Consider the following 16,093-nt stretch of genomic DNA (forward strand, 5'->3'; position numbering starts at 1 on the left):
GCGGGGACAGACATTAATATAAATAATGCTCAAGCTACCCCACGCCCACCTACTCCTAGCCGCATCTTCCGAAAGAACGAGGGACGCGGTGGCAAAGATCCCCGCAAGGGAGTAGGTTACCTTCTCCTTGTTGGGCACCCACGAGTTGGCTGCTGCTACAATCGCAGCCCGAAAAAGGAATTAGCTGCAAAGCACGCAAGTGAAAAAAATAGTCCCAGAGGAGGAAAAAAACAAAACACTTCCTTCCCCCGATTCTTGACTCAGAACAAAGACGAATTAAAATTATAATTCAAAGTTGAATAAGCGCTTCACTATGAACTTCTTCTCGACACGCAACGACGGTGAGGCACGGCACAAAATCAACCAATCAACAGAAGGAGAGTTTCTTTAGCTTTCTGGAACCTCTGAAATGTTTAATTCTGCAAAATGGCATGTAAGTGACGAGAGCGAACTTGAATCATAAAATACGAAGTCACGGCCCACTAGACTCTGTCCTCTTTGAAGGCAGGGATCATGCCTACTAATTCTAATGCGCTGCCGTCAGGAAAGCAGCGTGGCCTAGCAGATAGAGTACGGGTCTCAGATCAGAAGGTCATGGGTTCTAGTCCCGGCTCTGCCACTTGTCAGCTGTGTGGCCTTGGGCAAGTCACCCAACTTCCCTGTGCCTCAGTTACCTCATCTGTAAAACGGGGATTAAGAGTGGGAGACCCATGTGGGACAGGGACTGTGTCCAACCCCATTTACTTGTATCCACCCCAGTGTTTAGTACAGTGCCTGGCACATAGTAAGCGCTTAACAAATGCCAAAATTATTATTATATGCTTAGTACAGTGCTCTGCACACATAGGGAAGCAGCATGGCTCGGTGGAAAGAGCCCGGGCTTTGGAGTCAGAGGTTATGGGTTCAAATCCCGGCTCCGCCTCTTAGCTGTGTGACTTTGGGCAAGTCACTTCACTTCTCTGGGCCTCAGTTACCTCATCTGTAAAATGGGGATTGACTGTGAGCTCCCCGTGGGACAACCTGATCACCTTGTAAACTCCCCAGCGCCTAGTATAGTGCTTTGCACATAGTAAAGCCCACTCTTCTAGACTGTGAGCCCACTGTTGGGTAGGGACCGTCTCTATATGCTGCCAACTTGCATTTCCCAAGCGCTTAGTACAGTGCTCTGCACACAGTAAGCGCTCAGTAAATACGATTGAATGAATGAATGAATAGTAAGTGCTTAATAAATGCCATCATTATTAGTAGTAGCAGTAGCTTCTCCCTAAATACCGCTCTACACTGTAAGCTTGTTTTGGGCAGGGAATGTGTCTGTAATATTGTCTGCAATATAGAGCACAGGATCGTGGCTCAGTGGAAAGAGCCCGGGCTTTGGAGTCAGAGGTCGTGGGTTCAAATCCTGACTCCGCCAATTGTCAGCTGTGTGACTTTGGACAAGTCACTTAACTTCTCTGTGCCTCAGTTCCCTCATCTGTAAAATGGGGATTAAGACTGTGAGCCCCCCGTGGGACAACCTGATCACCTTGGAACCTCCCCAGCGCTTAGAACAGTGCTTTGCACATAGTAAGTGCTTAATAAATGTCATCATTATTATTATTATTATTATTGTTGTTATACTGTACTCTCCCAAGTGCTTAGTACATTGCTTTGCACACAGTAAGCATTCAATAAATTCAACTGACTGGATGACTGACTGATGGGAGCAGCCAAGACCTGCCGTGCGGGGCCCAAAAGAAATCCTTGTTTTCAGTTTCATGGCCGGGTCTGAAATAGTGAAAATCCTGGGGACTCTGCACGACTGGAGAGGGTAAGTCCATGCCACCCTCTCCCCGTCTTGTGACTGGGACCATGCGGGTCTGAGCATCCGCCGCAAGTGTGCAAAACACGGGTTGTCGATAAATCCATCGCATTTATTGAGCGCTTACTGTGTGCAGAGCACTGTACTAAGTGCTTGGGAGAGTGCGATAAAACAGAGTTGGTAGACCTGTTCCCCCTCGACGAGCTTACAGTCTAGATGGGGAGAGAGATGTTAATATAATTCATGGAGAAGCAGCGTGGCTCAGTGGAAAAAGCCTGGGCTTTGGAGTCAGAGGTCATGGGTTCAAATCCCGGCTCCGCCAACTGTCAGCTGTGTGACTTTGGGCAAGTCACTTCACTTCTCTGGGCCTCAGTTACCTCACTTGTAAAATGGGGATTAGGACTGTGAGCCCCCCGTGGGACAACCTGATTACCTTGTAACCTCCCCAGCGCTTAAAACAGTGCTTTGCACATAGTAAGTGCTTAATAAATGCCATCATTATTATTATTATATGCACAGAAGTGCTGTGGGGCTGAGGGAAGGGTGAATAAAAGGAGCCAATCTGGTGATGCAGAAGGGAGTGGGAGAAGAAAAAATAAGGGCTTATTCAGGGAAGGCCTCTTGGAGATCTGCCTTCAAGGCGGCATTGAAAGTGGGGAGATGAATTATCTGTTACATATGAAGAGCAAGAGTGGTCCAGGCTAAAGACTGGATGAGGAAGCAGCGTGGCTCAGTGGAAAGAGCCCGGGCTTTGGAGTCAGAGGTCGTGGGTTCAAATCCCAGCACTGCCAATTGTCAGCTGTGGGACTTTGGGCAAGTCACTTCACTTCTCCGGGCCTCAGTTCCCTCATCTGTCAAATGGGGATGAAGACTGCGAGCCCCCCGTGGGACAACCTGATCACCCTGTAACCACTCCAGCGCTTAGAACAGTGCTTTGCACATAGTAAGCGCATAATGAATGCCATTATTATTATTATTATCATGTGGGCAAGAGGTCAGCAGTGAGGTAGATGGGGACAGGGGACACTTAGGGTGTACTTAGAGGAGCGAAGTGTGCGGGCTGGATTGGGGTGGGAGAGCAGTGAGGTAAGGCAGAAGGCCGCAAGGTGACTGAGTGCTTTCAAAGACTTTAATGATTGTTTAATTACTCTATTTATTACTCTACTTATTTATTATTCTATTTATTTTACTTGTACATATCTATTCTATTTATTCTATTTCATTATAAAATATATTATACTTATATAAATATCCTTACACTCCATTTCCCCTCTTCCTAATCTATTTTAATGTCGGTCTCTCCCACTAGACTACAAGCTCTCTGTGGGCAGGTTGTCACATCTACCAACTCCGTTGTGCGGTACATTCTTCTAGACTGTGAGCCTACTGTTGGGTAGGGACCGTTTCTATATGCTGCCAACTTGGACTTCCCAAGCGCTTAGTACAGTGCTCTGCACACAGTAAGTGCTCGATAGATACGATTGATTGATTGATTGATTGGTTTAAAGTATCCTTCTCCTCCCTCTGAGAGGCCTCAGTGCTCCATCCTGGATATCAAGGGAACAGGCGGGTGTTCCTAGCCCCAGTTCTCGGCCGAAAAAATGGAAGGACAGATACTGAACGCTCACAGAACGCCACACCCTTTGCAGAGGGGGCATTAGTGCTCGCTCTCAGGCTCCACAGCCAGCCCGACTCCCTTCCTGCCTCTCAAAAGTCATCCAGAGAACAAGCACAGTCACCTTCCAAAAGCAGGAAAAGGACTTTAAAGTCTCCCAGTGCCGAAGAGTGAGCCGAAGGGGCAGGAGGTGACCCAGTGGAGAGAGCGTGGATCTCGGGAAGTCGGGGGGACGCCCAACTGGGAGCCCTGTTTTGTTGTCTGTCTCCCTCTTCTAATAATAATAATAATGATGGCATTTGTTAAGCGCTTACTATGTGCAAAGCATAGTTCTAAGCACTGGGGAGGTTACAAGGTGATCAGGTTGTCCCACGGGGGCTCACAGTTTTAATCCCCATTTCACAGATGAGGTCAACTGAGGCACAGAGAAGTGAAGTGACTTGCCCAAAGTCACACAGCTGACAGTTGGCGGAGCCGGGATTTGAACCCATGACCTCTGACTCCAAAGCCCGGGCTCTTTCTACTGAGCCATGCTGTTTCTAGACGACTGTGAGCCCGCTGTTGGGTAGGGACCGTCTCTAGATGCTGCCAACTTGGACTTCCCAAACGCTTAGTACAGTGCTCTGCACACAGAAAGCGCTCAATAAATACGATTGAATGAATACCTCTCTGTGCCTCAGTTTCCTCATCCATGAAATGGGGATTAACACGCTCGTTCTCCCTATTTTTCAGAACTTGAAGCCCATGTGGGATGCCTGAGCCCGCTGTTGGGTAGGGACCGTCTTTATATGTTGCCAACTTGTACTTCCCAAGCGCTTAGTACAGTGCTCTGCACACAGTAAGCGCTCAATAAATACGACTGAATGAATGAATGAGTGAAATGGTCCAAAGTACTGATCGTAAAAAATAATAATAATTACGGTATTTGTTAAGTGCTTACTATGTGCCAGGCACTGTACTAAGTGCTGGGGTGAATACAAGCAAAATGGGCTGGGAACAGTCCCTGTCCCACATGGGGCTCACTGTCTCAATTCCCATTTTACAGATGAGGCACCTGAGGCACAGAGAAGTGAAGTGACTTGTCCACACAGCGGACAGATAATAATAATACTAATAATGGCATTTATTAAGCGCTTACTATGAGCACTGGGGAGGTTACAAGGTGATGAGGTTGTCCCATGGGGGGCTCACAGTCTTAATCCCCATTTTCCAGGTGAGGGACCTGAGGCCCAGAGAAGCGAAGTGACTTGCCCCAAGTCACCCAGCTGACAAGCGGCGGAGCTGGGATTTGAACCCATGACCTCTAACTCAAAGCCCGGGCTCTTTCCAGACTTCCTTCTAGACTGTGAGCCCACTGTTGGGTAGGGACTGTCTCTATATGTTGCCAACTTGTACTTCCCAAGTGCTTAGTACAGTGCTCTGCACACAGTAAGTGCTCAATAAAGACGATTGATTGATTGATTGATTTCCACTGAGCCACGTTGCTTCTCCATGGAGGAGACAAATGGATTCTGATTCCCAGGCCTTTGCTCCATCCCCTTCGCCAGCACGCCAGGGACCGGTTGCTCCGGGAACGGCGGACTCTACCATCACCCACCTTGCGATAGATGGCACCGATAACGGCAGTTTTGATCCGCATTCCGCTCACAAAGCAGATGTGGAAGTACTGGTGCAGGACTAGAGTCTGCAGGCAAGCACTCACAAAGAGAAGCCCAGTGTAGAGGTAGCCCTGCCAATCTGGGGCATCTTTGTCACTCACAAAGTTGATCAGCAATCTGTTGAGAGAAAGAGAGAGAGACGGGGAGAGGTACATCGCTAGTGCTCACCGGTGCTCATCGGCTGAGCACCTCACCTGGCTCACCCCACAAGAGCAGAGGCCCCCGTTTTGCACAAATGGAGAAGCTGTGGCCTCAATGGGTCGGTTTTCAACCCCTGCCCCTTCAGGGAAACTCCGGGGCTGGAGGACGAATTAGCTCAGTGTGGTATGACCGCCCCACCATATCCTCCAAGCGTATTATTCCTACGGGACAGAGAAAGAGACTGTGAGTCCCCTTTTAGACTGTGAGCCCACTGTTGGGTAGGGACTGTCTCTATATGTTGCCAAATTGTACTTCCCAAGCGCTTAGTACAGTGCTCTGCACACAGTAAGCGCTCAATAAATATGATTGATGATGATGACGAAAGAGACAGTTGGGGAGGTAAAGGATGTCCAGGTGAAATCACTTGTTCCCTACCCCACAAAACGGACTCCGGACCTCCCTCTCGGTCAGGAGAGAGCAGAATCCAATTCACTGCTGAGTCCACATTAAGCTTTCTCCAGGGCTTTGTCTGTTCAGGTTGGGGTGGGGACATACTAAGGATATGGGGGGGAGTATCAAAGATCTTAAAGGGGTTCACAGCCAAGCTCCCATCAGAGACGACGTGGACTAGGATAAGAGCAAGACGGAAGGTCAAGGGGCCAAAACCCCACCGGGGGCCGAGAGGGGAGGAGATCTTACTTTAAGATTTCCGGGCCAGCGAACATCATCAGATCGTGGAGGGCTTTAAACAGGAAGCTCATAAGAAAGTAGGGCCCAAAGGTTTTATATAACACCTTAAAGAGAGACGGCTCCTTGTCCCTCTTTGAGGGCTTTACAATCAGTGCTTCCGCTTCTTCATTCACATCTCCTTTCGAGCCTGTTTTTAGCTTCCCGGGATCTTGGGGAGCGTACACAATTTTTAAGGACTGCCTGCAACGCAGAAGGAAAGACAGAAGCGTGTCACTCCGTCGATAAATGCTATTTATTGAGTGCTTACTTTATGCAGAGCACAATACAACGGTCAGGAGAACTATCCCTGCCCATAAGGAGCTTACAGTCTACAATGGGGAGACTGACGTTAAATAAATTACAGACAGGAGAAACGGTAGAGTAGAGGGATGTGCTAAGGGGAAGGAGGGGAGCATCAGAGTTCTTAAAGGGGTACACAGCCAGGCGCAGAGTCGATACAGAGGGGTGAGCGGATAACAGAAACGAGGGCTTAGTCAGGGAAGGCCTCTTGGAGCTGTTGTGATTTTAAGTGGGTTTTGAAGGTAGAGAAAGGGGTGGACTGCTGGATATGAAGGGCGAGTGAGTCCCAGGCCCAAGGAAGCCGATCAATTAATGGAATTATTGAACGCTGGATATGAAGGGTGAGTGAGTCCCAGGCCCAAGGAAGTCAATCAATTAATGGAATTATTGAATGCTTACTGCAGGCAGAGTACTGTACTAAGCACTTGGGAGAGTGCAATACATCAGTTGGTGGACACGTTCCCTGCCCATCAGGAGTAGCTATCCTCTAGATTGAGCTTGTTGTGGACAGGGAACGTGTCTGCCAACTGTAATAGTGAACTCTCCCAAGCACTTTGTACAGTGCTTCGCACACAGTAAATATGACTGAGTGGCTGAAGTTTGGATCAGTCAAAAGACCTCCTCTGGGCCTGGAATAAACACTGGGGAAGATATAAAGTGAGGGGAAAATGAGGAGGGTAGGGTGACAAGCAGTTAAAGAAGAGATTTCTTCTGTGGGGGAGAGGGCCATGATGACATTTCTTTTTAATTACTGTAGCTCAACAGGATTGCTGAGCACCCATCGGATACAACAGGACTGGCTCTCTATGTTGCCAACGTGTACTTCCCAAGCGCTTAGTACAGTGCTCTGCACACAGTAAGCGCTCAATAAATACGACTGAATGTACTGATTGGGTTGTAGTGGGAGGTCAGCGAGGGAACACGGGAAGGAGAGAGCTGATCAAGTGTATTACAAAGATGATGGTAAGGAGTTTCTGCTTGGATGGCAACCACTGGAGGTTTTCGAGGAGTAGGACTGAACAATTTTTCAGAAAAATAATTTGGGCAGCAGAGTGAAGTATGGGCTGGAGAGGGGGGAAACAAGGGGCAGGGAGGTCGGCGAGGAGGCTGATGCAGTAGTTGTCTGGGCTGTGGTCCTGCGATTGTCTTAGCAGGCCGTGGGGCTGCCGAGACTCTCAGTCCAGCCCCACAGGCAAGAAAGACAGTTCGCTGCTGAAGGTTACGGCTCATATTCTCGTCAAGATCATCTCTTTCATTTTCCTTTACAAGCATGCAAGTTGCTGGCCTATTTGCCCCAACCGTGGGATGCTGAAGAGAAATACGCGCTTAGAACAGTGCCTTGCACATAGTAAGGGCTTACTAAGCGCTTAGAGAAGCAGCGTGGCTCAGTGGAACGAGCACGGGCTTTGGAGTCAGAGGTCATGGGTTCAAATCCCGGCTCTGCCAAGCTGGGTGACTTTGGGCAAGTCAGTTAACTTCTCTGTGCCTCAGTTCCCTCATCTGTAAAATGGGGATTAAGACTGTGAGCCCCCTGTGGGACAACCTGATCGCCTTGTAACCTCCCCAGCACTTAGAACAGTGCTTTGCACATAGTAAATGCTTAATAAATGCCATTAATATTATTATTAATAAATGCCATCATTATTAAATACGAGGCTGAGCGGGCAGGAAGAGTGAAGAGGCCGGCGGAGGACACGAAGAGAAGAGTATGAAGTCTAGACCTCAATTCACTGCACAATGGAAATTTCCTGGGCTGCCTAGGTTACAGCGGAGCTTGTTGACTCAACTACGGCCGGGTGTTTATGGAGCGTGGGAGAATGCCAAGCTGAGGGATCGGGTGGCAGAACACGAAGAGATGATGTGGGGCAGAGGAAAAGGGTTGGGGGGAAATTGGTGTGGAGTAGGGAAGGTCGGGGGGCAGATCTGCTAAGAGCTGGTAGGGGGAGAGGAAAAGGAGGAATCCAAACTACAGGAGAATCCATCAGGAAGGCTGGAAAGGAAGCCACTCCTCTCCCCCTCCTCCCCCTCCCCATACCTCCTTCCCCTCCCCACAGCACCTGTATATATGTTTGTACGGATTTATTACTCTATTTATTTTACTTGTACATAGCTATTCTATTTATTTTATTTTGTTAATATGTTTTGTTCTCTGTCTCCCCCTTCTAGACTGTGAGCCCGCTGTTGTGTAGGGACCGTCTCTATATGTTGCCAACTTGGACTTCCCAAGCGCTTAGTGCAGTGCTCTGCACACAGTAAGCGCTCAATAAATACGACTGAATGAATGAATGAATGAATAAGAGAAGAGTCTGAACAGGGTAATGAAAAGGTCGGGCTGAAACATAAAGCAGAGCGTTTTGGGGAGGGTGTAGGGGTGGCAAGCCGACACTGAGGCCAGAGACCCAGGGAGGGGAGTGGGGCTAAGGGCCGCAGGTGAAAAGCCACACACAGGTAGCTGTATATTCTGTGCCCCCCAGACACGGTTGTGTGGAGACTGGATGGGCCTACAAAGTTTTTGTTTCTTCATTATGGGGGACACAAGTGATAATGCACGAGCGAGCAACGCCACATACACGCATTAGAAGTTCCAGCAAATTTATGCCCGCCTCACTGATCACTCCCTTGATAAACAACAGCCGGCATCACACAATACTCAATTCTTTACCTTCCCTCATTTCCTGCCAAGGTTCAGTTCATTAACTCGGAGAAATGACCCTGTTTGAAGCACTGTCAAAAAGCATACATTATAGCCCCTTGTTTCCAAAGCATCTATTGTGCAAAGGTCAACAGCCAAAGGAGAGGGCAGGACTCAGAATTCCCTCCTGGGCTCTTTGCCATGACAAGCACTGAGTTGAAGGAAAAGTTTGTGACATGCTACTCATAACCTGACCCCAGAAATTACACGGAATCCACAAGAACAACGAAAGTCAGCATTTTACTCTATAACAACCACTGATAGTAGAACGTGTTACTCTTCTGTGACGCGCTAATAGCTGATTAATTAAGAGGAGGTTGCCGAGATGCCCACTGAGTCTAGGCAGCTTCTCTCTTTAAATCAAGCCTTTTCTGGAAAGAGATCTGGGTGCTAAACACTATACAGGTTAATCAGGACCATGGTCTGATCTTCCCCCACCAACTGTGTTATCAATTGCATTTATTGAGCGCTTACTGTGTGCGAAGCACTGTACTAAGTGCTTCGGAGAGTACAGTGTAACAGAGTTGGTGGACACGTTCCCTCCCCACAATGAGCTTACACTCTAGAGGAGGAGACAAGATATTAATAGAAAGAAATTTCAGATCTGTACGTAAGTGTTGTGGGGCTGAGGGAGGGGTGGATGAAGGAAGCGCACTTACCTTTTGGACTTGGAGCATTCTTTCGCCCAATTCTTCACCAGGACAGGAACCACTTGGTCAGATGTGTCCTCTCTATTCAGGGACCACAGGTCTGAGGCCTCCAATGGGCGTTTATATCCCTGAACCATCAACCTATATTCAACACAAAGAAAACAGATGAGACCCTAAAAGAGATAACCCAGCATTAACGTCAGGTAACCAGGAATCTTTGACTCCCCTTTATTTCCGAAACTAAAAATCCCTCGGGCTGTATCTCGGAACGAGTCTAGAAAAGAAACAAGTTCAATTTCTCTAGCTCCTCTTTTTCACCCAACACCAATATTTTGCACCTATTAAGCCATATCCCAACTTGCCTCTGGGTAAACTGAGGCAGTAATCAGTTGGGTCGCAACCTGTGTCGCAGAATGAGCTGGTGGCAGAGCCAGGATTAGGGCACAGGTTTCCTGACTCCCATTCTACAACCCTCCTCCCCCTGGCCCTACCTCCTTCCCCTCCCCACAGCACCTGAATATATGTTTGTACAGATTTATTACTCTATTTATTTTACTTGTACATATTTATTATTCTATTTATTTTATTTTGTTAATATGTTTTGTTTTGTTGTCTGTCTCCCCCTTCTAGACTGTGAGCCCGCTGTTGGGTAGGGACCGTCTCTATATGTTGCCAACTTGTCCTTCCCAAGCGCTTAGTACAGTGCTCTGCACACAGTAGGCGCTCAATAAATACGACCGAATGAATGAACCCAGTGCTTCCAACGAGGTGGCAGTGATCCAAAAGCTACTGAGTGTCACCTGACCTCTGACTGAGCGAACAAAAACGGTGAAGCAAATAGGCATGACAAGCCCCATCAATTTGAGGATTTGGCCGCCTTACCCAGTAATCCACCAGAAGGTAATTCTAGAAAGGAACGAGGCACCAGATTCAGGGCAGGGATTCTAATGGAGAGAAGACATGGAGAGAGAAAAACAAATGAATTAACCGGTTACACTCGGGCTACTTAAATAATAATAATAATGGCATTTATTAAGCACTTACTATGTGCAAAGCACTGTTCTGAGCGCTGGGGAGGTTACAAGGTGATCAGGTTCTCCCACGGGGGGCTCACAGTCTTAATCCCCATTTTACAGATGAGGGAACTGAGGCCCAGAGAAGTTAAGTGACTTGCCCAAAGTCACACAGCTGACAGTTGGCGGAGCCGGGATTTGATAGCTCGCTAAATACCAATAGCAATTCATTCATTCATTCATTCATTCAATCGTATTTATTAAGCGCTTACTGTGTGCAGAGCACTGTACTAAGCGCTTGGGAAGTACAAGTTGGCAACATACAGAGATGGTCCCTACCCAACAGTGGGCTCACAGTCTAGAAGGGGGAGACAGACAACAAAACAAAACATATTAACAAAATAAGTAGAATAAATATGTACAAGTAAAATAAATAAATAAATAGGGTAATAAATACGTACAAACATATATACATATATACAAGTGCTGCGGGGAAAGGAAGGAGGTAAGGCGGGGTGGATGGAGAGGGGGAGGAGGGGGAGAGGAAGGAGGGGGCTCAGTCTGGAGTATGCAATTGACAGCTCGCTCTTTTCTTGGTAAAATTCAACAGCCTTCCCCAGCTCCAAATTCTACATGGAGACAGGAATTCCTCTCCCAGATGGTGCTGACCTCTCTAAAAGCTTAAGAAACCGCTTGGAGAGGAGCATGGCAAAGGATGTGTTCAGAGGGAAACCGAGAACAGGCAACCAGCACGAAGAGAAGCAGCGTGGCTCAGTGGAAAGAGCGTGGGCTTTGGAGTCAGAGGTCATGGGTTCGAATCCCAGCTCCGCCACATGTCTGCTGTGTGACCTTGGGCAAGTCGCTTAACTTCTCTGAGCCTCAGTTCCCTCATCTGTAAAATGGGGATTAAGACTGTGAGCCCCACGTGGGACTATTTGATCCCACTGTATCCCCCCCAGTGCTTAGAACAGTGCTTTGCACACAGTAAGCGCTTAACAAATGCTATTATTATTATTATCCTTCCACCGAAGCCCTAAAAGGATGCAGTCTAAACACAAGCAGAGACCCGGGAAGTTCATTAGCCCAGAATGCTGCTGACTGTTAAGACAACAGACAAGGGCCCCCATTATGCAAAGAATGCACATTACCCAGAGAACACAGGTTTTTGAAGCCGGTTTTAGAATAATAATAATAATAATAATAATAATGACGGCATTTGTTAAGCGCTTACTATGTGCAAAGCATTGTTCTAAGCGCTGGGGGGATACAAGGTGATCAGGTTGTCCCACGGGGGGCTCACAGTCTTCATCCCCATTTTACAGATGAGGTAACTGAGGCTCAGAGAAGTTAAGTGACTTGCCCAAGGTCACACAGCAGACATGTGGCGGAGCTGGGATTCGAACCCACGACCTCTGACTCCAAAGCCCGTGCTCTTTCTACTGAGCCACGCAGTTTCTCATATTACCATATGGTGAAGTCACCATATTAGAAAAAGTTAGTTTGGGGTGGGGTTTTCTCTAGCACCGCTGTCCCAAGTTCCTTCTTCATCTAACGCTCATTTTTTTTTTTACCTAAATGTTTCTGATTTTACAGATCTTGTCAAAGTTTCCCTTAATTAGGATGGCACTCAAGACAAAAGGAAAGCTATTTCAAGGGAGGCAGAACAGACTGGCTTAGACCAATGAAATGGAAAGCGAAATGCCCCATAAATCATCCATGAGGGATCATGAGCAAAGTCAGTGTTACACAGGGGCCAAAAGCTATCGTGGTTCTGAAGAAAAACCAAGAATTGCTGCTTTCTCCAGGGTCTATTTCAATTTTTAAAACCACTCTGTTGCTTCTAAAAGACGCCAGGCAGGCTGTCGGCACCAAGCCCCACTTCCTCTCTCCTGAAAGTCATGCGGAGAGAAGGACTGATTGCCTTCTCTTCCCCCGACGCAAACCCCAACCCCAAGGAACCTTGAGAGAGGAGGTTACAGATGGAGGAAATCTATCTTAGCCTCACTGTTGCCATAAACTCGCCTAATAGGGATGGGAGAGTCTCCAGCGGCCTTCGGAGAAGACACGCTGATTTTTGGTGGCTTTTTTTCCCCCCAGTCCTACCTTTGTTGCCCTAAGGTTTCCGACACGCAGCACTAGTGGGGAGCCTCTACAGACGCTTGGAGGAAGACAGGGGAAAAAGAAGGGAAAAATAAAGGTAGGTGCTGTTTTGCTTTCAGCAGCCACCAGTCAACTTAGTCTACCAATTCAATCCATCAATCGTATTTATTGAGCGCTTACTGTGTGCACAGCACTGTACTAAGGGCTTGGGAAAATATACTATAACAATAATCAGACACTTCCCTTCCATGGCCCATGTCCATCCCCTGACCTAGAATTCCCTCCCTCCGCAAATCCGTCAAACTAGCTCTCTTCCTCCCTTCAAAGCCCTACTGAGAGCTCACCTCCTCCACGAGGCCTTCCCAGACTGAGCCCCCTTTTTCCTCTCCTCCTCCCCATCCCCCCTGCCCTAAATCCTTCCCCTCCCCACAGCACTTGTATATATTGTACATATGTATTACTCTATTTTATTTGTACATATTTACTACTCTATTTTGTTAACGATGTGCTATAATTCTATTTATTCTCACGGTTTTGACACCAGTCTACGTGTTTTGTTCTGTTGTCTGTCTCCCCCTCCTAGGCTTTGAGCCTGCTGTTGGGTAGGGACCGTCTCTATATGTTGCCGACTTGTACTTCCCAAGCACTTAGTACAGTGCTCTGCACCCAGTAAGCGCTCAATAAATCCGACTGAATGAATGAAATGAATGAATGAGACGACGTTAATATAAATAAATAAATTGTGGATGTGTAGCTAAGTGCTGTGGGGCTGAGGGAGGGGTGAATAAGGCCTTTAGCCCATCCCTCTCCACCCTCTGACTCTGCAGAGGACTGGAGAAAGGGGAAGAAAATAACAGGATGAGGGGGATTGCTTAAAACAATTAATCAGAAAGTGAAAATTCCACGGTGCACAACTCCGTGACTAAGCACAAAATCTGTCTCTCAGAACTAGGACTCCATCTGCTTACTGATAGAGAGGGAGACCATTCTCGGCCAACGGAAACCGCCCACGGCAGTTCTTTTCTAAACTTTCCCTTTGTGAGGAAGGGAGGAGTGCCGGGGTGGAGAGGTTTCAAAAATGAAAAGGGTCGAACTGACAAAAAGCCCAAATGCCAGCTCAGGTGCTGCGCAGCAAACTCGGATTACCGCCGGTTTCTCTCAGCGGCCTCGCGAGAGTGCAGAGAAGCAGCGTGGCTCAGTGGAAAGAGCCCAGGCTTTGGAGTCAGAGGTCATGGGTTCAAATCCCGGCTCCACTGCTTGTCAGCTGTGTGACTTTGGGTAAGTCACTTCACTTCTCTAAGCTCCAGTTACCTCATCTGGAAAATGGGGGTGATGACTGTGAGCCCCCTGTGGGACAACCTGATCACCTTGTAACCTCCCCAGTGCTTAGAACAGTGCTTCGCACACAGTAAGCGCTTAATAGATGCTATCATTATTATTATTATTAGGAGTGGAGAGAACGCCCCTCGTCTAATCGCCAAAAGACACGAAGCTCTCGGGGCCAATCATCAATACTGCCAACTTGTACTTCCCAAGCGCTTAGTACAGTGCTCTGCACACAGTAAGCGCTCAATAAATATGATTGAATGAATGAATGAATGCTCACCTACAGAAACAGGCAGGGTCTGCCGGCATTTCGCCAATCAGAGGCCATTTTTGTGGTTTCGGGGATGACGCAGTCACTTGTTCCCAAAAGGTCTGTTTTTAGCAGAATGTAACTATCTCTCCTCTCTGACTCACAGCCGAGCCGCCCCGGAGCAGGCCTCTCCCCTGCCCCGATGACAATCTGGTTGTGGCTCGGATGGCAGAGGCCAGCTACAGCAGCAAGCGGTATTAATGAACTAGTTAGAGGCCCCAAGTCGAACAACAGGATAGGCCAAGGATTTAAGAGAGGGAGTGAAAAAAACAAAAACAAACCCAAAATCCTATCCTATGGTCTTCACTCCTCAGCATCTTCACGGTGCCCGGCAGTTAGAGGCCCCCAGTCGAACAACAGGATAGGCCAAGGATTTAAGAGAGGGAGTGAAAAAAACAAAACCTAAACCCCAAATCCTATCCTAAGGTTTTCCCTCCTCAGCACCTTCACGGTGCCCGGCAGTTAAAGGCCCCCAGTCAAACAACAGGATAGGCCAAGGATTTAAGAGAGGGAGTGAAAAAAAACAAAACCAAACTCCAAATCCTATCCTAAGGTTTTCCCTCCTCAGCACCTTCACAGTGCCCGGCACTCACACCCATAAATCAATGGGTTTTTGCAAGACTATTTTTTTCCAAGGGTATTTGTTAAGTGCTTACTCTGTGCCAGGCACTGTACTAAGCACCAGGGCAGATACAAGTTAACTAGGTTGGATGCAGTCCCTGTCCCACATGGGGATCACAGCCTTAATCCCCATTTTACAGATCAGGGAAGTGAGGCACAGAAAAGTGAAGTGACTCGCCCAAGATCACACAGCAGACGGGTGGCAGGGCTGGAATTTGAACCCAGGTCCGTGCTCTATCTGCTTCTCAGACAAATATTTGAAATAGAGATTTTGAAATATCCCACAGCTACCAATTCAAGGAGACTGAAGACAACTGCTCTTTCAGATACAATATGGGGATTTTCCCTTCATATTCTACATCCTTTATTAGAGAAGCAGCGTGACTCAGTGGAAAGAGCCTGGGCTTTGGAGTCAGAAGTCATGGGTTCAAATCCCAACTCCGCCAATTGACAGCTGTGTGACTTTGGGCAAGTCATTTAACTTCTCTGTGCCTCAGTAACCTCATGTGTAAAATGGGGATGAAGACTGCGAGCCCCCCGTGGGACAACCTGATCACCTTGTAATCTCCCCAGCGCTTAGAACAATGCTTTGCACACAGTAAGCGCTTAATAAATGTCATTATTATTATTATTATCATTATTATTGGCTCTAAGGTGTTCCCCACTTGACTGGGAAAGTCTGTAAATGTCTGTGGTCCCTAAACTGAATTCATCTTGGCCCTTTTCATTTTGCTAAAAATAATGATAGCATTTGTTAAACGCTTACTATGTGTCAAACACTGAGCACTGGTTAAGACGCCAGGATGATCATTCATTCATTCATTCAATCGTATTTATTGAGCGCTTACTGTGTGCAGAGCACTGGACTAAGCGCTTGGGAAGTACAAGCTGGCAACACATCATGTCAAACACAGTCCCTGTCGCACACAGGGCTCACAATCTAAGCATTGGCCCTTGCCCAGTGCTCCAAGGATGATCATCATCAACTACTACATGGACACCTCAAAAGGTTGCTCAGAAGTGTTCCTGAGTGTTCAATCAATCAATCGTATTTATTGAGTGCTTACTGTGTGCACAGCACTGTACTAAGCACTTGGGAAGTACAAGTTGGCAACACATAGAGACAGTCCCTACCCAACA

General features: G+C 47.5%; 1 protein-coding gene across 2 annotated transcripts in view; it reads right to left on the reverse strand.

The window, feature by feature from the left end:
• The window catches only part of ABCC1 (ATP binding cassette subfamily C member 1), a 151,855-nt gene that overhangs the window by 64,489 nt on the left and 71,273 nt on the right, over positions 1-16,093 (reverse strand). For both annotated transcript variants that reach the window (XM_038762677.1, XM_038762675.1), the window contains 4 exons: positions 10,466-10,527; positions 9,593-9,724; positions 5,912-6,142; positions 5,011-5,188 (listed from right to left, as the gene is read on the reverse strand). In XM_038762677.1, the coding sequence (XP_038618605.1) occupies positions 5,011-5,188; positions 5,912-6,142; positions 9,593-9,724; positions 10,466-10,527 (603 nt within the window). The remainder of the gene's footprint in view (positions 1-5,010; positions 5,189-5,911; positions 6,143-9,592; positions 9,725-10,465; positions 10,528-16,093) is intronic.

This window comes from Tachyglossus aculeatus, chromosome 21, assembly GCF_015852505.1.
Source record: "Tachyglossus aculeatus isolate mTacAcu1 chromosome 21, mTacAcu1.pri, whole genome shotgun sequence".
NCBI classification, from domain to species: Eukaryota; Metazoa; Chordata; class Mammalia; order Monotremata; family Tachyglossidae; genus Tachyglossus; species Tachyglossus aculeatus.